At 40.6% G+C, this 23,782-nt stretch overlaps 2 protein-coding genes across 2 annotated transcripts in view; one reads left to right on the plus strand and one right to left on the minus strand.

The window, feature by feature from the left end:
* Positions 1-23,782, plus strand: part of LOC145494020 (signal transducing adapter molecule 2-like) — a 112,269-nt gene that overhangs the window by 80,527 nt on the left and 7,960 nt on the right. The gene's annotated exons all lie outside the window — the stretch shown is intronic.
* On the minus strand, positions 8,902-13,536 carry LOC145495740 (uncharacterized). The gene is made up of 3 exons (XM_081475334.1): positions 9,677-13,536; positions 9,493-9,560; positions 8,902-9,249 (listed from the first exon to the last, which is right to left on the minus strand). Exons 1-2 carry the CDS (start codon positions 13,534-13,536, stop codon positions 9,494-9,496), a joined length of 3,927 nt encoding a protein of 1,308 aa, XP_081331460.1. The 3' UTR covers positions 8,902-9,249; position 9,493.

Genomic DNA, 23,782 nt, shown 5'->3' on the forward strand with positions numbered 1-23,782 from the left:
GATTTATACTAAAACAATTAGATAATTCCATGTCGATTTCTATGTGTGATAGTTGGCTCGGGCTGCGCCTTCGTCGACTATCACGCGATAGAAATCAAGAGCCCATAATCTAATTGTTACATATTGTATTATCAGGCATGCCGAATTTTCTTCACACATACATATGCTATTTACCGGAAGATAAAACGAAAATTGATCAAATCTGTCTTGTAACAAACAATCAGTGTTCACGTTTGCTGGTTGCGGTGCGATTAAAATCCGAGAACGCTAGCTTACCTTGCAGTTGCAAACATAAACTTGTGATCTGGCCTAACTTCCAATTTCTGTGATTTGAATTGGTATTTTAAAACAAAATGGTAACCAAATTTGATCCGAGCCCGATCTCTGAGGTCTGAAGGTCTCTCTTATGACTGGTTATAACACAATATATAACCATTCAACAAACATACTCAAAGCCATGACTGAACTTGGGGTAATAGGCTTGTAAGGATTACGTTATGGGTAGGAAAAATTTTACCCGGTCACGCAAGCCTCACCAAGTCCCTATTGAACTTTAGGTAGTGTAGCAGTTCTCGTAAGCTTGTAATTCTATTTGTCGTCATTGCAGCAGCTGTTGTGGTCTTGGGGCTAGGGGGCATTGTTTCTGTTCTTTGTTCTATTGCTATCTCAAAGGGTTCAGGCCATTCATGTGAGACCTCACGAGAGCTGCAACATGCAGAACTTTAGTCGCGAGGTTGCAAGCCTTTCTCCCAGTGGTGATCGAATCAAAAGGTTATCCCTCTTCATAATGGGCTGTTCTTGATCTTCTGAAAGGCACATGAGATGATGAAACAAACAAAAAAGTGGCATACGAGGCGATAGCCGAGTGTGTCACTGATGTTCTTGCCAAATTGTGACGTCGATCTTCTGTGATCTATTACTGAACAGACGCATGGCAACATGGAATCTGCTTGTTTTATATAATAAAGAAACAAAAAATGTTAATAACGTGATCTATACGTCTGACCTCCAATAGATAATAATTGAGAACCAATCAAAATGCGAGAATAATTTGACTTATATAAAATTACATGTACAGGTGTAGGCTGTGGTCTCGTCTTTATTGACATCTATAGCTGGCAATCTCGAGCACCATCACTAATAAAAATAATTTTACGATGTCAAAAGAAATGCAAGATCTGTAGTGAGTATTTCCATGCAGCTTATTTTAACACTACCATTGTAAGTTTTTATAAATAGTTATGTTTGTTTTGTTTTTGTTGTAGGATCTCTACTAAAGCTTTTAGTGATCAAAATGCGAGGTCATGAAGGTTGCTCGTTTCCCGCTTTTGACAACTCTTTTTGTAGTGGTTATGGCCGGATACGTCATTAGCCATTTAAGGTTGCGACCTCGAGGGTAAATGTTTTCGAATTTTCCTATTACGCTGTCATCACTGTTAAAGGATCGAACCAAATCGATTGATTGATCAAATCAAAATAGATATGTACCGTAAATCCTCAATTAGCGCCCGGGACGCTTATTTCAAATTTAGGAGAAGATGGGGCGCTTATTCAGGAGGAGCGCTTAACCGAGGTGAGGGGAAGGGGGACGCTTATTTAATTTTTTTTTTCCAAATCGTGGCCTGACATGATCAATTTTTTTTGATACATCATCTGCGCGTTACAACAACATAAGCTGTTTATCAACATAAAAATCTGATCCTTCAGTTAAAATCGCGGCACCGTTAGTACTTAACGTGTTCAACGTGTTCACTTGACGTGTTCTCAAACTGAAACAATGTACAAACCTAATACTGCACGACGAAAACTATACATCCTTTGTTGGTTCAGTACTCGTCCAAAAAATGAACAATGGTGAGGGGGGAGGGGGTGTGCGCTTATTCAAGGGGGGCTCTTATTTTAATTTTGGCCGATAGGAAGTGCGCTTATTCGAAGGAGGCGCTTACTCGAAGGGGGCGCTAATTCAAGGGTTTACGATACTTTACAATTAAAGAAGAGCAATGCAAAAAACTTGGTTCTGTGAAACACACACACACACACCAAACAAAAAACAACAAACGTAGCAAATACCATGCTTTGAATTACGTTACTGCAATTTTTCGCCATATAGTATCATCTTTATCCATCCCAAAGACTGATTCTTTGAAGATCTTGTGGGAAGGTGATACTCTCCGGGTCTACTCAAACGGCTACCGTCCAAAAAATTACTAAACTTGAAGTAATTGAAAGAATATACTGATACTATTGAATAATTTGATATTTTTCTCGAAAACTATTTGCAGCGAGCGAAAATGAAAATAGAAGCCGTTGATGTTTACGTTCCATATTAAATATTGTTCATTCGATGTTTCAGTTGTTAATTTACTGTTACGCCTTGGAACGTATGTTATCACGCACTTTTTTTCCTGTTTAATCATCATCACTTTAAATGTGACAGTCGCAAAACTGAATGAGACCTGGCTAAAATGCCTTTGAAAAAATTGACAAGTACGATGTCCCATATTTCCATGACCTTTTTGCAATGGAATCTTAGAAGCTTTGAATATTGACTAAATTCAGCAGAATAAATAAATCCATGGAGGTGCCTCAGTAAGGTAAGGTTTAAAATTCAAGACTCACCGAGGCACTGAAATCCTTGTTGGACTTAATTAAACGATGTTACAGGCCTGACAACACATGAAATCGAGTTTGACGTGGGATGAGCCCTTCAATGATCGTTCAGTGCCATTTTCCTTTTGTACTGAAGGCATGATCAATAATCCATGCAATTCTGATAATTTTAAGGTTTTTTTTGTTTTTTTTTGCAATTGAATAGCCTTCAGTTGCATTAAACCTGCGTTCCGGCGCTGCAGTATTTTACACAGGGTTAGGAACCAGTTGGCCCTCTGCTCGATTTCTTTTTTGTTGTCCAATTAGAATGAAAATTATTTTTAGAGGAAAAACGTTTAAACAGGAATAAGCCAAAGGTGGATGCTACGAGGCCGTGGGCCAGTCCTCGTTTAACAGATTTACAAATGAGAAGGCAACTAATTCAAGTTCTGGAAAGAGAGGCTCTCTATACTAAAGGTGCTTCCAGCTAAATACAGTTACATGTACTTGTGATTTTGCAGGCGGATGATACGCCTGGTCAGTCTATCTGTATGCCACTTTGTCAAGCAAAGAGCTGCAATGGAGAGGTCAGGATATATATAAGTTATTTGCCAATTGGGAGGTCCGTATAGTAAAAAACTGTGACCGAGGCTTTGGGTATTTTCAATCCCGAGGTCACAGTTTTTTACTAACACGGACCTACCATAGCCGGTAAATGGTTCAAAATTGAATTTAATTTTTCCCCCATCTTTCTCAAACCCTTGTGAAATGTTCGTGGCTAGTCTGACGCGGCGTTTCGTCTCGGCCAAGAGACTCTTCAGAGACCTTTAGAATTCAAAGGCAAACTCGTTGAGCATCACGCCCAAAGTCCCGTTCGCAAATTCTTGATGTTGACAGTCTGGTCCGCTATCGCAGAAGGATTCCCAACCATACGATAGAGGGCCAGACTATCAACATCAAGAATTTGCGAACGGGACTTTGGGCGTGATGCTCAACGAGTTTGCCTTTGAATTCTAAAGGTCTCTGAAGAGTCTCTTGGGCGAGACGAAACGCCGCGTCAGACTAGCCACGAACATTTCACAAGTATTTGACAATTGTTTGCTTTTGTATAAACTTTCTCAAACCACATTTATAATTGTTGACATTTTCCAAAGACACATCGTTCGCGTTCCCTTCCGTGACCGTGGTCAGAGATAGGAAAATCCGGACCGCGCCAAGAACCAATCAGATTGCAAGCTGATTGATTGTTTCAAACCAATCACTCGTTACCGCGCCCTGTTGGAACAAAATACACAGTTTATTATCTATTTTTGTGGTCGACGCATTTTAAGCTCTGAATTTTAATGAAGTATTAAGATTTGTTTTTCCTCTTGTTAGGGAAATATCAAAGTCTTCCACATGACGCCCTTATGGCTTGAAACGCACGGGTCTTGCATCTCTCTCGAAGACACAGCATCCGCTGCTGAAATCACTTTCAACGCGGGCTCATTAGCACTGGCTGCACTGCTCAAGGGTCCATTGACACCCGCAGGTACCTTAACAGATACCTTACAGCTGACTTGATGAGGTCACAGTCGCACATGACGTCAGAATTGGGCAAGGCACTGACAGCGATATCAAATATGGTATGTCAGACAGTACCAGATTTATCGGCTTTGCAACATGCGATAAGGGAAATTACGCCGATCATTCCCCCTGCTACGGAATGGAAGGCGTGTCCTGCGTCAGTTGAACGTCTATGAGACATGATCCAGTTGGTCCATAAACCAGCGACTCTTTCTACCCCGGTCAGTTTGTCTTCACTCTCAAGCTGGATGAACTCTGGGGATCGTGCTACACTGCGCATGACGCAGGCTTCGTGAGGTTCGCTGCCTACAACAAAAGACTCGTTCTCAGCAAGGGGCTCACTCTCGAGGTTTACAAGGGTGATGTAGGAGAGAGGGTCGGGATCAGGTTCATAATAGTCACTGTTACAAAAGATTCTTAGGCGAAAAAATGTAAGAAAAAGGTGATTTCAATCTGTACCTGATATAAATGCAATAAAATGACTTTATATGTCACCAGTATAAGGCCTTGAATATTAAAAAGTTAATTAATAAAGGTGCACTTCAACCGACGCTCAATTACAATTTTGGTGGAAAAGTCTCAAAACATGGTTGCCATGGCAACATAGGGTTACGTCGAGAGTAAAAAGCTATATTGGACCATATGCAAAAAAAGTTTCATCCATTAGTAAAGACTATTTAATAGAGCGGTTTTTTTAAGACCATATCCTTATCCCCGGTATTAAAAAAGTGATAAATGCTATTAATTTGCGTTTGAAAAGACTCCCCACATCATCCTCAGTTGCAAGTTAGTTCCAGTCCAATACCGAGTATACGAAAATAGTCTCTCGAGTGTCGTTAAACCAATAACAAAGCAATCACTCTGGCCAATCAAAACCACAGACAATATCCAATGAACCAATCAGAACTCTACGGAAATACATGTAGCTGATGCAAAGCGCGGGAAAACGAGTGCGAACGAGTGACGCTTGGTTCAGTTTTACTTCAATCGGCTGAAAAAGCAGTCAGAGATTGGCCAATCGCTTAGCGCTGTAACGCAAAACCAATTACTTTTCGAAGCTCAAGTAATTATTTTTGCCGGTTTTGCATTGCAGCCGTGCGCTTGTCTGTTGCGAAAGTATTACAATTAGAGTCACTACTTTGAAGACCCATCTTGTTGAAATCAGTGTCGCTTTCATCAGGATGTCTGAAGGCAATGGAGAATGAAAATAAACAGGACTAGGCCCTGTCAAAGGCCTTATTCCCACGTTAATCCCCATCAAGTTAATTAGAGCACTCTCGCTTTTAGAAAACCTAGGAGGGTTTTAGAAATATCCAGTACCGTGACGAAGATTGCACCCACGTGGACGGCCTAAAGGCTGATTTTCATTGATGATGGAGTCGTAGTCAGAGGCGTAATCGGAAGTGTAGAGCGTTACAATCTAGTGAAAATCAAACTGACGGAGCTGGAAGGAGAAAACCGATTCTGCTTATGAGTCGGTCGCTTATGATCCAGTCAAAACTAGATTGTCGGACTAGGAAGCAAAAGTGGAAGAATAAACCAATCACAATGCTCGATTTTGGGCCTTGTAATTGGTTGGTTCTTGCACTTCTGCTTCCGATTCCCACAATTCAGTTTTCACAGGATCATGAGCGACGGAGTCGTAAACTGAATCAGAAGAAATGGAAACGTTCTAATTCTTCCGACTTCTATTCCGTCGAGCTTCAGACTCCAATTTTCACTAGATCATAAGCGCTCTTCCGACTACGACTCCGACTCCGACTCCGACTCCGACTCCGATTCCGACTGTGGCACTGGTAAAACCCATCCTTAAGCGGCGTTGCGAGCGTTTTTATCCCCCTCGAAAACATCTACGCTACGCGAGTGGCAGCATTACCCACGAAAGAACTGGGTACCATGTCTAAAAATAACTTAAGAGAGATAACCTTGCGAATAAGGTCTTCATGGGGAATAATAGTCATATTCTTTATCCTTTATCCTTGGGTACACTATGGGCAAATACTCGCTCACAGATTGATCGACAAACATTAGTGAGATTACAAAGTCCGATAGCTGTGGCCAATGAATACATCATTGCTATGCATAAGGTAAAGCTTATGTCCAGCCCTTAAACATTTCTATGCTTCTCCCACCGCGGCAAGTGTAATAGACATAAACCTCACGCGCTTCCTTCAGAGAGGAGTACCTTTAAACGGCCACAAGCTTTTAATGTAACAATATTCTTCTGCCAAGATTTTAATTTAGTTACAGTTACGCCTTATCTAAATAGTCCATGCACAGCAGTGTGCTCTTTTTTACTAATTCTTTGCAGCATAATATCATTAAGGTGTTTTCAGCGTAAGGACATGTCTGCGTTATTAAACCGACGTTTTTCAATGTTTGCTGACGTTCCTAATAAAATAGGCAGGCTGCTTTGGAGAGGTTCGACTGTAGAATAGGAACTTTTCTTAATTTGAAAGAATGTCTGGTCATTTAAGAATTTAACTGGTTGGAGATTAGGTACAATTTCGTCCACAACTATTGCAAAGGATTACCGTGCCCTAATTTGCTTCTCCGATCAATTCGGTGACGAGTTCCCGCAGACATATCCACGTTACCCTGACTTAAATTGGCCCTTTTTTGGTCCTTAGGGACGGAGGTAGAAGAGAGCTTTTTAAGGCCCTAGCCTTGTAACTCTTATTAGAGAATGAAAGCTCTGATAATGAAATAAAAATGAAAAATATTTCCTTTGAGGTTCATAATTTGGAATGACGATTTCATATCACGTAGGAGTGTTGTCATTACTTCTAAAAAGTAGCCCTCTTGTATCCACCATCTTGAATTTCACGAGTTTTCAAACGTTACGAGATCACCAAAAGGGCTCAAATATACTCTAAACCGATGAAGAAGGCTAAAGTAATCCAAAAATGTAAAAGTTTACTCCAGAGTAATTTTTGCTCCAACCCTGAAAAATTCAAAATTTTGAAAACCATGCCCGTCAGAAAAGGCTGCCATTAAAAAATCAAGTGTCTTGACCAATCACGTGACATGCGAAACTGGTTCTCCAGATAAATTGAATGAAACTTCTCAACTTAATTTCTTCAATGCTTTTAAAATTACCAGCGTTAAAAACGGGTGAGGCTCTCCAAAGCTCTCCACTCCTATTTCAATAGAGCTATACTATTACTACGGTATACTATACTATTTCTGAGGTTAAGCTATACTATTGGTGGGAGAATATAGATCCAACAATAGGATTAAAATTAAAGCGAAAAAGTGTTTATAAAATGTGTTTGCAAATTGAATCCTCTTAACTGTACACAACAAATGAACAGTCACTCAAACAAGTCCTCAATTCATCTCAGCTGCCGAGTGTTCAAATTTCAATTCCTTCCTTCAGTTCCTTCCATGCAGATGGTAAACATTGTTAAGTCCTTCGGTAGAACAGTTCTGTGTCCATTAAGGTCCTCTGCTGTGTATGTACCATTCAGAAATACTTGGAGACAACAGGAACTCTTCTGTTAGGTCTGCATGTACTCCATGGCCGGATCGTGAGATTCTCTTCATGGCTGTACTGTCTTCTTTGCAAGATATGATTGAATGTGACTGGTTTACTTTGCTCCTCGGTCATGTCAATGTACGAAAACAGTTCTTCAATTCTTCGTTGCACAATGGATAAAAATGAGGCGATCATCTCCACAACAAGTAAGTCGAGGTCACTTGTGACAGCACGTTGAAATGCAAGACGTTGAGCACTTCAAACTATCTGCCTAAACTTGACTGAATAATATAATGATAATTATTTTGAAAACAAAATATAATGCAGCAAAGTTACCATATCTGTAACGAGCAAATGCAAAATTGCCCGGGAAATTGCCAACTTCGGTTTATCTGGTAAAGTTTTTTACGTTTTCATCCAGGCATGCCCATCCTTCGAAAATCTGGTCGGTAAACTCAGAAAAAGTGATTTAACTTATCTTAGTTTCATTTTCAAAAGTAAAAACCAAAAACAAGAGGTCTGTCACCAAGCGAAGAATAAAATTTAGCAGCAAAATACAACTAATAAAGAGGGTTGACGGGATTTTGGCGCGGCAAATTGAAATTAAAGCAAAATTTAAAATTGCGACATGTCAGTCCTTGGCAGCTATACGAGTCCAACCAGACAACGGCCCGGACTAAGCAAACGCCACTACTACCTAAAAAATGGAAATAGCTTTATACGTTATAGTTACAAATGAATGATAAAATCTCATTCGCTTTCCTAAAGTCTTTTTTGCTGATCAGGTAAAAGATCAAATCTTAGTCTGGAAATTCTTTTAAATATACCTTATGGCTGCTACCTGTATTAACAATTGTTGTAACTTTAATCTATATAGCTTTTAATTAGCAAATATTACTCAAAGGCAATGCACTACTGTCAACTTTATGACGATGTAAACTGAGACTTTCTTTGTTTTCTCTGCTCAATAAAACCAAAGTATAGAAAACAACAATAATGTATTCTTTGAAGTAAAAAACCATAAAAAAGTGTCATTACTATCTTAACATTCTTGAAAACGTTTTACGTAGGTTTCTGTTTAAACAGATAAGCACATCTTGTCAAACTTGAATAACGTTAACTATAATTCCCAATATATGTCAGGATATAAAAGTCTAAATACATAACGTTTCGCTATCTGTGTGCTCACTGACACTAGAACAAGTAAATAATCAAATCACCAACAACCTTCCTTCTTTTGCTTCTTTCTCATAGTCTCTATCAAAACGAACATTAAATCCGACAAAAAGCAAATTTAATCTAGAAAAAATGTCAGAAGGTAAACTTTTGTGATCACTGAGAATCGTGAGTGGCTTAATTTAAGAAAGGCTGCTCTGACCAATTTTTTGTAAGTTTTAGAGTATACTTGAGATTAACAATCTTAAGAGAAAAGTTACATCAACTTGTTACGATTATAAGACGTGCTTTGAATCTACAACAATGCCTCACACCAGCTAGTATCTTATAAAAATCATGTTTAAGCTTAAGCACCACGAGGAAAACACGGACTGCTGTAGGATATGATATGGGTCCAACTGGGTGGAGTTTTCTTCCCTGAGCTTGATTAGCTTCAGCTTCTGCCAAAAATATAAACAAAAGTTTTCAACAATAACTTGTGACTGTGCGGCATAGTTTGTAAGTTTCTTTACTTGTTTATTACTATTTATTTCGAATGTTTTGTAATTTGCTTTCGGATTAACACCATGGAGTATTTCTAATCATGGTCTAAACATGTTTGCATGCTTGGGAGATGACTAAATAATAATAGAGAACTCTTTTCTGATGGCTTATATTTTACTTTAAAAGTAATTATAACTCACCTCAATTGTCGTGTTGATTTAAGGATCGCCACAATTCAGGTGCATCCCTCCTATGCATACCGTCAACACTAAAATTTAAAATTTAAAAAGTACAAAATTAAACGGTAAACTAAAATTGCTAAGAACGGAAACTACATATTAAAACTACATAATTATTTTGAAATGACTCTAAAATACATCTTACCTACAATGCTCCTGCTCTTTTCCTCCAAAATCTAGTGTGACATCGTCACCAATGAGTACGAATGGAGCCCAGAACCTCACCTCATTAAACTTTGATGACTTCCGGAGACATTTCATGGCCTGGTTGAGGGACACATTGGCACTGTTTCCATTCCTCAAGTGCTGATAGAAGCTCTTCATGAACTCCATCGTGGCCTCGTCATCAATTGCCCAGAGAGACACCAGAACGGAGCGAGCACCAGCTCCCAGGAAAGACCGAGCAATACCAACCACTCCCTCAGCCTTGATCTCTCCTTCGCCACTATGACAGCAACTAAGCACAACAAGCCTTGCTCGTAGCTGAACAGCGTGTACGTCTGCTATCTTCATGATATAGTCCTTCTCCTCAGGATCCGAGTACCTCCGTTGTGTGTTAGGGGCTAAGAAAATTTCACCACTTCCCACTTTTCCATGTGCAGCAATGTGTACCAAAGCAACCGAACCAATCCGTTTCAGCACCTCATCCTTAGTTGCTTCCTTTCCCGTGAGCGGAGTGGTGTTAAGAATCTCGCCGATCATCTTTACTTCTTTTTTGGCATATGGCAACTGCGATATTTTGGGTTGACCAAAGATGTTTGTGATTTCCTCCAGACATGGATCTCCCACGAGAAGTACCCCAGTCTTACTGTGGTAGTCATCAGGACAATCAGCGAGCAGCTTCAAGCTTGTCAGCGACGGAATCATGCGGATCCTGAAAGATTCACTGAGGTATCTTGAAGCTTCATCCACAAACGCAGCAAAAGGAGCAAGGCCTAGTGGACCATCCGGGACAATGATTATTTCATTACCTTTTAGAAACTTCGCGATGGGGCTGAAAATGCTACGATACAAAACTTGCAAGGTATTGTTCTGGCAACATGACTGCTCTGTTTGGCAAGAGGCTTTTGTAACCTGTAGATCATCACCTCTTTGCGGTTCCAAAGAACGACCACACTTGTTTTCTTTGAAAGCAGCTTTTGTTAAGCTCATTACAAAGCTAAACGCATCTCCGTTGTGTACGTTGCTCTGTCTAAACTGAGCATCTTTTCCTTTGCTGAGTACCCATAAGTTGATCTTTTCACCCTCAAGTGCTGCGAAAACTATTTGAGAAGATGTATCGCTTGCTATGTCTGACATCATTTCTTTAAATTCAAGAGAAAAAGGCAGAGGTAATTTAAGGCCAGAATTTGATGCCATGAGATCCATTAACGCTTGAGCTCGTCCCTGTTCAGCAGCACTTAAAGCCTCGTCAGTCATGGAAAGCTTCAACAGAACTCTGACCAGACTGGTGTACGCTCCCTGACACGGATCACGAAAGCTCACTTTCCAGGTATCTTCAAACTCAAGAAGCATTCTTATGCCATTGAGAACGTTTACGCTGCATTGATAACAATCGAGAGCCTCCAACAAACAACCTGAATATTCACAACTTTTAGCTAGATGAAGATATGCACATCCCTCTCCACACATATCGCCGATTTCTTTAGCGACGTTGAGATGTAGCTTGAGGTATTTCTTGGCTAGTTTAAAATCACACAGTCGCAGATAGGCTTCTCCTAGACGACAATAGGCTTTTCCTTTGCCACTCTTGTCCCCTATCTCTTCCGCAATCTTCAGACTCTCTAGACAGTATTCTATGCTTCTCTTTGAATCACCGAGACTCCGATAAATGTCAGCCCGGTGTAAATAGGCAGCTCGTTGTCCGCTCCTGTCTCCCACTTCTTTGACAAAGCTTAGATGTTTCTCATAAAACTCCATGGCATTTCCCAATTTCGAAAGACAGTAATAACAATGGCCGAGACTGCCATAGGCACCTCCTTCTCCTGCCCTGTCACCCACTTCTTTAGCAATGCTGAGATGTTGCTCGTGGTACTTTATGGCTTGTTTAACATCGCCGAGACTGTCATAAGCAGTGCCGAGATTGCCATAGGCACGTCCTTCTCCTGCCCTGTCACCCACTTCTTTAGCAATGCTGAGACGTTGCTCGTGGTACTTTATGGCTTGTTTAAAATCGCCGAGACTGTCATAAGCATTGCCGAGATTGCCATAGGCACCTCCTTCTCCTGCCCTGTCACCCACTTCTTTAGCAATGCTGAGATCTTGCTCGTGGTACTTTATGGCTTGTTTAAAATCGCCGAGACTGTCATAAGCATTGCCGAGATTGCCATAGGCACGTCCTTCTCCTGCCCTGTCACCCACTTCTTTAGCAATGCTGAGATCTTGCTCGTGGTACTTTATGGCTTGTTTAAAATCGCCGAGTCCTTGATAAGCATTGCCGAGATTGCAATAGGCACGTCCTTCTCCTGCCCTGTCACCCACTTCTTTAGCAATGCTGAAATGTTGCTCGTGGTACTTTATGGCTTGTTTAAAATCGCCGAGACGTTCATAAGCATTGCCGAGATTGCCATAGGCACCTCCTTCTCCTGCCCTGTCACCCACTTCTTCAGCAATGCTGAGATGTTGCTCGTGGTACTTTATGGCTTGTTTAAAATCGCCGAGTCCTTGATAAGCATTGCCGAGATTGCCATAGGCACGTCCTTCTCCTGCCCTGTTACCCACTTCTTTAGCAATGCTGAGATCTTGCTCGTGGTACTTTATGGCTTGTTTAAAATCGCCGAGTCCTCGATAAGCATTGCCGAGATTGCCATAGGCACCTCCTTCTCCTGGCCTGTCACCCACTTCTTTAGCAATGCTGAAATGTTGCTCGTGGTACTTTATGGCTTGTTTAAAATCGCCGAGACGTTCATAAGCATTGCCGAGATTGCCATAGGCACCTCCTTCTCCTGCCCTGTCACCCACTTCTTTAGCAATGCTGAGATCTTGCTCGTGGTACTTTATGGCTTGTTTAAAATCGCCGAGTCCTTGATAAGCATTGCCGAGATTGCCATAGGCACGTCCTTCTCCTGCCCTGTCACCCACTTCTTTAGCAATGCTGAGATGTTGCTCGTGGTACTTTATGGCTTGTTTAAAATCGCCGAGTCCTTGATAAGCATTGCCGAGATTGCCATAGGCACGTCCTTCTCCTGCCCTGTCACCCACTACTGTAGCAATGCTGAGATGTTGCTCGTGGTACTTTATGGCTTGTTTAAAATCGCCGAGTCCTTTATAAACATTGCCGAGATTGCCATAGGCACGTCCTTCTCCTGCCCTGTCACCCACTTCTTTAGCAATGCTGAGATGTTGCTCGTGGTACTTTATGGCTTGTTTAAAATCGCCGAGACTGTGATAAGCATTGCCGAGATTGCCATAGGCACGTCCTTCTTCTGTCCTGTCACCCACTTCTTTAGCAATGCTGAGACGTTGCTCGTGGTACTTTATGGCTTGTTTAAAATCGCCGAGGCCTTGATAAGCATTGCCGAGATTGCCATAGGCACGTCCTTCTCCTGCCCTGTCACCCACTTCTTTAGCAATGCTGAGACGTTGATCGTGGTACTTTATGGCTTGTTTAAAATCGCCGAGTCCTTGGTAAGCATTGCCGAGACTGCCACAGGCATCTCCTTTTCCTGCCCTGTCAGTTACTTCTGTATTATTGCTGAGATGTTGTTCGTAATAATTGATGACTTGTCCTTCCCTTGCCCTGTTATTTACTTCTTTAGCAAGGTTCCGATCATGTTCGACAGGTACGCCACAGGTATCTTGTTTACCCTTTTCGCTGCTGACTTCCTTGGCTATGTGAAGATGTTGCTGATTTCTCGTAACAGCCTTTTCGTAATTTTCGTTGTTATTACCAGCTCTGACAAGGCGACCGTCGGCTTGTGTTTCTTTAACTGTGTAGTCTTCTTTTCTGATATTGCTTAGGCGTTGCTTCTGATGCTCTAAAATTTTCGATCTCTGTTGTTCCATTTCTGTGTTAACGGCAATGGAAATTGTTTAGCGTTCAAGTGGTTTTTTTATAGACATATTTCACAATAGATCACCAGGTTATTTCCGAAAGTAATACAGTCTAATAGTCTAGTAACCATTGGTAAAGTTTAACAATGTAACATAATTGAAGCTCAAAACTTTGAAGTCCTGCAGCCTATACACGTTTGCTGCCGAAAACACCTTTAGTGTTTCTGCTGCTTCTAAAGGATAACTCTCGCTAACTGTCTGGAGTGCATGGTTTGAAGTATAACATCTACGAACTACGTGCTGGCATTAGATTTCAGTGAGGTTAGCTAGTGTCATCAATGCTCTTCTCGTAAATGCTGGGAATTTTTTTTGTAATATGACATGGCTTTGCCAGCGAAGTCATATGCGGCAAGTCCTCCTCATCGTAGTCTCCGCTAACGCAGGTAGCAGCTGAGCGGTAGTGGCGAAAGGAGAGTATTCGGGGCCTTAATAAGACTTATTAAAGGGTCTGATTCTTAACTTCATAAAAAGCTACTTTACAGGTCTAGTCACAACATACATAAGAATAAGAAATTACCGGAACTTTTGACTACTGAGGGAAGGAAAAGGAAACCCTGGCCCTCCAGATTGGTAGTTGCGCGTGAGTCTTATCTAGTGTAATACAGACTACAATGGTTTCAGTACAATGCCGTGGCGGACTCTTGATGATGTCTTTATCAACTGGATTGACTATGAAAGAAGAAGAGGAACTCATCCATACTCTGAAAAAATCGCAGGCTGAACCAAAAATTAGCATGAACGTGGGATGTTGAAAAGTGGGTGATCAACACGTTACTGAGGAAGAGACCCCAGGTAAATTTGGTGTGGCAGGAGAGAGAAATGATAATTGGGAGCGCTTTAACTCCTTCTGCGCACTAAGCAATCTCGCCATTGTATCGACTATGTTCCCACACATTCGGTCTTCACTGAATGGCTAATATCTTAACCAGCAGCAGATCGATCATGTAGTTACCTTTACAGCCAATTTTAAATGATCTGTACAAAATGTTCACAATATGTTAGAGCATATAGAGGTGCGGACTGCGTAGGTGACAATAAGTTGGTGATCACTAAAACACTGCTTGAGTTTTACAGAACGGCCAGGAGAGTGTTACAAGTCAGAAGATACGAGACCAGCAAGTTGAACACGCCTGAAATTAGGAAACAATTTCAGTTGGAGTTAAAGAACAGGTTCAACTGTCTGTCAGTGGAGGACAAAGAACACGGAAACAGCTAGGTCTGAAGATGAGGATGAAGTAGCGCACGACAAATAAGTAGAGAAAAAGTGCACAAAGATCAGACAAACCTATTGTAACATTGCTCGAGGTGTGCTAGGTTAGAGAACAAGGAAAAGCAAAAGCTGGATCCGCCAAGAGAGCTGGAAAAGATTAGAGGAAAGGAGATGGCTAAAGCAAAGGTTAGTTCGTGCAAGGTCGGCAAGACTTAGCGCGAGGTTGCAAGAGGAATACAGCACGAAATACGTAGAATTGAAGAATAGTACGCAAAAGGGTAAGGGAGAATGGGCTAACAACATAGCCCATTGCGTGCAAATGAAAGGTGTATACGAGGCTACAAGGAGGCTGTGCAGCGAGCCACCTAAGAGAATTGACATGGTAAGGAACAAGGCCGGCAAGTTGTTGACAAACGAAGTATAGGTACGACAAAGGTGGAAAGAACACGTCGAAGAAGTACTGAAAAGACCCAACCCAGAGCATGTGGCTAGGAACATAGAGGTGATAGACGAAATAACCTCAGACCTAATAACTAAGGTAGAGATCAGGGGTGCTATCCCCAGCATGAGCGCAGAGAAAGCACCTGGTGTGGCCGGCATAAAAGAAGAGCTGCTCAACGCTGAAATGGCAACAGCAGTCGACACACTACACGATTTTTTTGTGAGGTATGGCTCTGTGGGTCTGTTCCTGCAGATTTGGGGAAGGGTGTTATCGTCAGAAACACCAGAAAAGGAGATATCGCTAAGTGTGGAAACTGTCGGGGTATCACTTTGATGTCTGTTGTTGCAAAGTGTTAGGCAAGGTGTTGATTAGAACAATATCAGATGTTTATGCAAAGTTACGGAAGGAGCAAGCTAGTGTTACGCAAGGAAAGAGCATGATAGAGCAGGTCTTTGTCCTTAAAAACATTGTGGAGCAAGCATTTAAATGAAATCCCAGCTTGTGTGAATGTTTCGTCGACTATAAGAATGCCTTTGATAGTGTTCACAGGGAAATCTTGTGAATAATCATGGAGGGTTTTAGTGGGGATTCCACTAAAACTTGTCGAAATGGTCAAGGCAGTGTATGATGGTAACCAATGTTCGGTACGCGATGACACAGGTCTAACAAGATGGTTTGATGTGAAGTCCGGTTTGAAGCAGGGCTGCAACATGTCGGGGTTTCTGTTCTTGTTTTTGATGGACTGTGCTAATACTGTTATCAGATGAAAATTGTTGTCCAAGTTAGACAACATAGATTTTGCTGACAATATTTCACTTGCATCTGGCACTAAAGCTCAAATCCAGAAGAACGTGTTGGGTTTCAGTACCAAAAGTAAAGCACTGGGCTGAAGATCATCTCCGAGAAGACAAAACTCCTCAGATTGAACGTAGCCAGCAATGAGAAGGTGCAATTTGACGAACAAGATGTTAAAGACGTAGAGAGTTTTGTGTTCTTGGTTCATACATCAGCAGGTCACGCGGCACGGAAGAACATATTCCAGCAAGACTAGGAAAAGCCCTTGCTGCGTATAACAAGCTAAGCAGGATCTGGAAGTACTATCAGTTTCACAGCAAAACCAATGGATGTGAAACGTGGCGAGTGACTAGAGCAGACGAGAAAAAGCTAAATGTGTTCTTGCACAAGGGCCTACATCGGATATTAAAGATCTACTTGTCAATGCGCAAAACAAACGAGGAGACTGAAATAAAAGCGGAGAGTGAACCAGTAAGCAAGCAGGGGGCAAAGAAGAGCTGGAAGTTGCTAGGTCTCATCCTTAGAATGGATCATCTTTTACATGTTCGAATCGCTCTCACATGGCTACCAGAAAACAGAAGGAATCGGGGTCGACCCGGAAAGACAAGCAGAAGAACAGCGGAAAGGGTTCTTAAGGAGAAATGGTTGGTGTTCTTCAATAAAGTTAAATAGGTGCGATTATTTGATTCTTAGTCGTAACTTTTGGAAGCGGAAGAACGTAATTGAACATTTTAAATGATTAATAGGCAACTTTGTAGAATTTTCGAGGGACAAAGAGATAGGGGGAATGTCACTCTTTTTCTTACACATACAACGGGAATTTTTTTTTCCGCCAACTGTCCACTTAGGTCGCGTTAATGGGGCATGTATGTGAACGATTTCTGGACATGCCCTATCATGGTTTCCTTAAAGTTGTTGTTGACCAGACGATTGGGCACGAGGAATAAATATGAGGCGTAAAAAATGACATATCCAGAAATCAGATAGAGTTTGTCTTCGAAAGAGCCCTTGCATGCAGAAACAGATCTACTTGTCGGACAGAACATGATCCATATCAAAGGGTATGGGAATGAGATACGGTGTTAAAAAACTAAGAAATCCAAAAATCAGAGAGGTGTTTTAAACTGACAAAAGTTCGATTGAGGCCTTACACTACTGTAAAACTATTGCAAAATTGATATTAAAATCTCCAAGCTTTCGCCGATCTACTGCATCATAAGGGATAAGAAAAAGTTTACCCCGTAAGGCTTATATACACATGTAAAGTAAACACGTGTGAAAAGCGAAAGAATGTGGAGAGTAAAATATATGAGGTAAACTGAATGAGGGATAAATATGGATAAAAATGAATAAAAAGCAATAATATGATCTAATGGGCGAGTGCCAAAGTACAAAGAGTCTCTAGATATGCTAAAATAGTTATTAGAATAAATGGTCCGCGAATTCACTGCATTCCTCCGGAGAGTTAAGAGCAGGTTTGTAGTTTCGTATATAAAACGCTTCGCACAGGCGTAGATTTGCGTGGTCGTTTTCTAGCACAATGGGCTTGCCTTGGACGCTTTTGTGGACTTTGTTTTGGCACTTTGAAATGTGTTTTTGGACTGAGGAGTTATCATTGTTCAGGTGTTCCTTACACGATCTTGGATAAAGCGTGTAGTGCTCCCGATGTAGTGTTGGTTGCAGTTGTTACAAGTGATTTGATAAACAGCGTTGCGTAGTAAGCACAGTTCGGTGCTGGAGATGGGGCAGTTGGCCCTCGTGCATATTCGTTCCTTGTTGTTGTGAGAGAGAGCTCGTCTCAGAGTGTAAGACTTGTGCGTGACACGTACTGGTATACCCTCTTTTCGGAAAATTTTAGTGATCCTGTAGTTGACTCGTTCGGAAATATATGGGATCTTCAGGTACGACCATTCTGTGATGAGAGATAGGGGGTCTTTGTGATGGCTCTGGGGGTGCTTTGTTTGGTCTATATTGCTTTCACGATACCGAGGATGTCGTCAAACATGTTTTGGTGTTTTGTGGTTGTCGTTTTTGTAAACCATTTATCTTCGATACGTTTTCACTCATTACCAATGAAGTTGATCTTTGACTTTTCCGGTATTGTTGATTGGTAGTGGACGAATAATGGTTTCTTTGCTGTCTTTCCTTTGTAAAATTTGAAAGAACTTTTGCTGCATTTCGAGATGGTAATTTGGAGATCAAGTAGTGATAGTGAGAGGCTATTGGGTGTTATTTCTGGTTTCCCAATTTCAAACTTTAAGTTAGGGTGCAGATTGTTCATTGTATGATGTAATTGGTCTGCCATTTCTTCACCAGTTGTCTGGAGATAAATGTCGTCAACGTATCTTCTGTAGGAGCTTATAGATAGTTGTGAAGAGAGAGCGGTTGTTTCCAGTCTGTCCATGAATAGGATTGCCAGAATGCCTGACATGTTAAAACCCATAGGTACGCCTTTTTGGGGGAAAACTTAACCATTGAAGGAAAAGTACATGTTGTTAAGCGTAACTGTGAGGTCTGTTATGTCTTGTTTGGCTAGGTGTAGTATTGGGGTGTGAAGTCTGTCGGTGGCGCTGGTAATGGCCTCTTGTATGGGTATTGGGGTGCATAAGGATACCACATCGAGGCTGCATGGATATGGTAGCGTTTTGTTGGTGGTGAAATTGCTGGCTCGGATGCACTTGATGAGCTCGAGGCTGTTTTCTAGGTGAGCTGGAATGTCCTTCAGCATTGGTTTAAGGGCTTTGGCGAGCAGCCATGACATGCACTGGGTTGGTTCACTGATGGTAGATACAATGGGTCGTATTTTAATATCTGGACCGGTTTTGTGGTCTTTATAACCTGATAGAAGCTTGGGAGATCGGTGTGTGCGGCGATGAAGCTTTTCCGGACATAAGGAGGCAACTCGTTCTGTAGGTAGATGTTTTTCCAAGTTGAGTTGACTTTATTCTCGACTGTTTTTGCTAACATGCGGGGTACCTTTTGATAGGTGTTGGAGTTTCTGAGGTGAGTTAGGGCTACGTGCGTGTACGTGTCGTGCTGTATTACGCAGAATTCTGTGCCTTTATCGCTGGGGAGGCAGATGTAGTTCTTCTCTTTGAGTTCTTTGATTGCTTTCCTATCTGCGTAGTTGATGTTCGACCACTTCCTTTGGGGTTGTAGCTCTTAAAGTGTGACTTGAAGTTTGTGGTGGATCCTCTGGAGTTTGTGGTGTCTCTTCTGGAGAGAGGTGTTTGATCATACAAGAGCCAAGAAACGGTTCTAGTTGCCTGACAAAAGATTAGCAACACAATTCTGACGACTCTTTGACAAAACGACTTAGAATGAAGCTGGGACAACCGCAAAGAGGCTTTTGATGCAACAGTGGAAAACGTGTTGAGCAACATGAAGAGGAAAAACGGTACCGAGGAAAACGGGAAAAACAAAGATTAGAACAAATAGCTATAAAAATGAAATAGAGAACGACACTAAAGAAGAAGATCGAGAACAAAAGTTCTGACAATAAGTTTACTGAACGATCCCCGATAAAAGACTTCAAATACTTCCTATGAAGACAGATGTCCTAGAGACTTAGGTAATAGGAGAGGAATATGTGGTGGAAAAAAGTTCGATAACGGAAGAGCAAAAAACTTGGAAATGGTGAAAAATAGAAGGTAGGCTGCCAATAAACATGAATAAAAGACGATGAGATAAGAAAGAGGAGTAGTGAACAGTTGCGATAGATGAAGCTGTCATAGGATGAGAAATACCAAACAGTGAAGAGATTAGGCCGGACCAGTAAAATCACAAAAGGAGAGATTAAATTGGCTGAGATTAGGTATGTAAAAAAAGGAAAAGTAGTAGGAATAGACTCCATCACCATTGAAATGCTAAAAGCAGAAGTACGCAGAATCGTAAGGTACTAGTACACATGAGTTATCGCAAACGTTTGGGATCAAAAGAAAAAGCTGAGAGATTGTGCCCTACAAACTAAAACAGCAGTGAGATCATTAAATTACCTACGAAAGGTCTTCTAAAAGTATGTGGAAACTAGAAAGGACTAACTCGTATGTCAACAGTAGCAAAGTTTATTTATTGAGCAGAGTGATCATTAAAAAACATACGAGATGACATCAATCGGCAGCTGTGAGTGGAGCACGCTGGATATAGAAGTGAAGAAGTACCACTGAGCACACATGTTTGAGTTTCCCAGTGTATATCATTGGACATGTTATTTAGTGGAATTAAGGTCTCTAGTTGCATCAATTTATGGAGTTTGAGAAAGCTTTGGATAGTATATACCGAGGCATCATTCGCACTATCCTGCTCGAAAAGGAGTTATAATTATGGATCAAAATATCCAGCCCAGGTTGGATTACACGTTAAACGTCCACGGAAATTTAACCAATGCGCTATGATGGGTGGGACCTTTCATTTAAGGTAGTCTGAAATGCTATCAAGGGTAAAGCATGGTTATTCTGTTTCAGGTTTCTCATTATCTACTGGGTAATGAAGAGAACAGTGGAGAACAACAAGGTTGGTATCAAATGGAAATGGATAAAAAACATCGATGCTTGCGATTTTTTGAATGATTTAGTTCTGTTGTCTAGAAGATGGAGTCAAGGCAATGCAAGTTTGCAAGAAAAGTACTGAGGTTAAACGTTCAATCAAGAGGAGACCAAAGAAACAGCACAACCCTGAAATGGTACGATTAAAGGTCAGTCGGGGAAAGAGAAGTGGAAGACGTGGAGAAATTTGAGAAACTCGGGCGAAGGAGGACAAACAGGCTGGCAGAAATATTGATACAAGACTTCAAATATGGGGAAAGTAGGAGTTGCATTAACAAGCTTCGAAGAGTATGGGAAAGCAGCCTGCTTAGGTGAAATACAAAAGGGTAATAATATCCATGAGCAGTGCGGTCTCTATTTGACTCTATGTTACCGAGTCATGGGGATAACCAAAGAGGATTAAAGGAAGCCAAGTGTCTTCCAGCATAAATGCGGAGATAAAATCCTGAAAGATTACTGGCTGATCCGGCATGTTGAAGGTCACTAATCAAATGATAACAGAAAGATTTGATGCAAGGGCAATCGATGAACAGATGACGATGGTAATGGTTAGGTCATGTTTTCAAGATGTCAGCAGACCAAAATATTAAGAATGCTCTAATACGGGCACCAGCAAAAAAAAAGCCTAGCAGGGGACACCAAGAGAGACTTGGTGGAGAACTATTAAAAATGAAACAAAAACCGTTGTATTTATAAATACAGTTAAAGCCTGGAGAGAAATAAAACTTGTAGCTAGAGACAGAGTAACTTGGAGTGCAAGATAACATAGCCGTACAGGCCGCTTTCAACTCTGTCTACCTGATCATGAAAACACACAACGTTTTAATTAGCCTTGGGAAATTTCTAGCTTTAACTCCTTTTTCAAAATTAACTAAATCAATGAAACGTTTTAATCCATTCTTTCGGCAATCACTGTACTTAAAATTTTACCTTACTTTACTTTACTTTTGTCAACAATGTCCACAACATAAGGCCGTCTAAAACGTGTTCTGTTGATTTTTGTGTCACTGACTAGAAAGTAACTCACTAAAATGGTACAGAATTCTTGATTTTTTGGGTTAATGTTTTGTCGTCAGCTAGTGGAGTCATGGCATGAATGACTTAGCAAAACTAACAGCGATGAATTGCACTGATAAACAGATTTGAAGACGGGAATCTGATGGCGATGTGATTTTCACTTTCTCAGTAATCTATCAATTTTCAAGGAGCACAACACCTTGTAGTGGCTTCCCTATACTTTCAGTTCCAAAGCGCACCATTCAACAGTATTTTAAAAACTACATAACTTTAGAGGGAACAACACAGGCATATATTACTCACATTATTGTAAAATGAAGTTGCAATGTCATTTTTCGCAATATTTCTTATTTGATGATAGAAATCTGAAGCCTCTCTTCTGCAACGATTAAGCTAAAATATTAGCTTGCAGTGTTCGTTTAAGAAAAAGGTGAATTTTAGGACTTCGTCAGATGTCGCTATTTATTTCACGAATTTAGGCAATATCTTTCAGTTTCGGGTTGTAGGTTTTTATGCTTTCGGATTTTACATTTCATTCTACAAATTTCGTCGAGCAAAGGTTTGAAACTTCTGCTGATGTTTTGACACTATCGTGACACTAGTTTAATCACTTAAAAGTTAGAGTTTTACTTACTGTTTTGACCCAACGTAACAAATCTTGGAGTTCACGAGCGAACTTGACCAACAAACTATAAGAGAAAACAAGCATATCAAATGTCCGCTTAGCAATCGCCATCGGCCATCGTCATTTTTTTTTCTTAAAAAAGAGCTTGTCAATTACAAAAGAAAATTAAGAACTTTAAGGAAAATCCATGTTGATCGTCTGCCATGACGTGGTGACCGACAAAAAGATAGTTCAACCAGATGTTTATTTACTGACATCATGGCAGGCTCGTTTCATAGTTGTCTTTTCATATCTAAATATCAGGAGATGCAGTTATTGTTAAATTTCCGTTTTCAGGGATGCAATAATTTTTCGAAAGTGTTTCCTTTGTATTAAAAATTTCGGGATAATTACAGAGCATGCAGATAGAAACTGAACTCTGCTCCAAGTGGCGTTTTCCATAACCAAGTACTACGAAAATAATCTTGAGAAAATTACAATATATGGCAAATAGGTACCATATCGGGGTGTTCTTCTTTGGGGAAGCAATTAATATGGCTGCCTTCAAGTTGTAACTAGATTTTATTAGTCATATCAGTACCTTCCTATTCATTCAATTATTATATCCCGTCTGAAAATTTAAAAGCAAATGCATAAAAATGTTCGCTTTCTCGACAACTCAGGAACATTATGCCATAATACTAGCTTAATCGTATCTATAACAAAATTCTCGATCGTGATTGGTTTTCCGTGCGCCTTTTGTCATGTATCACGCGATCACGCGGGCGTCCAACCGTTTTCTAATTGGATACCCCGTAATTCGCACGTCAATTACGCTCGCTTTAATGGCTTCGTCCGCATTGCTTCCTGCAGTTTTCAAAAGTTATAAAAGCGCAGGAGAAGTTCTAAATTCCGAAATTTATTATAGATACGATTAATTAGTAACTGGACCTCGTGTCGTACAATTCATGGAGTAATCGTACTCGTAATTTCGAATCTGCCAATATTATCAGGAAATCTGTATTATATTATATCACAATTTTATCATACTAGACTTCTGATTGTATCAATTGTTTGAAAGGAAATAGAGCACCCTTAAGACTGAATTAAGAGCCTACTCTTTTTTGGCTTGATGCGTGACAATATCGGGGATATTACCACATGCAGGTAAAAAGCGACTTACTTACAATGGAGTACTTCTGTTGCCTGTGTTTCTTTGAAATCTCTTTCCTGGAGTGACTGTGAGCTAAGCGATCTTTGTCTCTTTGCAGCCTAGTGGAATAATTTAGAATTTTGTTAGCTGTAGACATTTCTAAGTTTTATAAATATGGGCCTTTCAACTTTAGATTTTGATTTTCTTGAAGATTTGTGGTTTAGTTTTCAATTTTTTCTTAATCAGATTGATTTCAATTCCAATTGCAGCTTACTTACAGGTTCTTGTTCCAAAATAGCAACTCTTGTACTTCCTGGTTAAACTTTTCCAAAATACTGAACCTGCAAATAACCGATTCATACATTTAGTGCATACGCTTGGCGATTAAATTATCCGACAAAGACAAGGACTAAATGGAGTGTATCAAATTTTA

This window comes from Orbicella franksi, chromosome 8, assembly GCF_964199315.1.
Source record: "Orbicella franksi chromosome 8, jaOrbFran1.1, whole genome shotgun sequence".
NCBI classification, from domain to species: domain Eukaryota; kingdom Metazoa; phylum Cnidaria; class Anthozoa; order Scleractinia; family Merulinidae; genus Orbicella; species Orbicella franksi.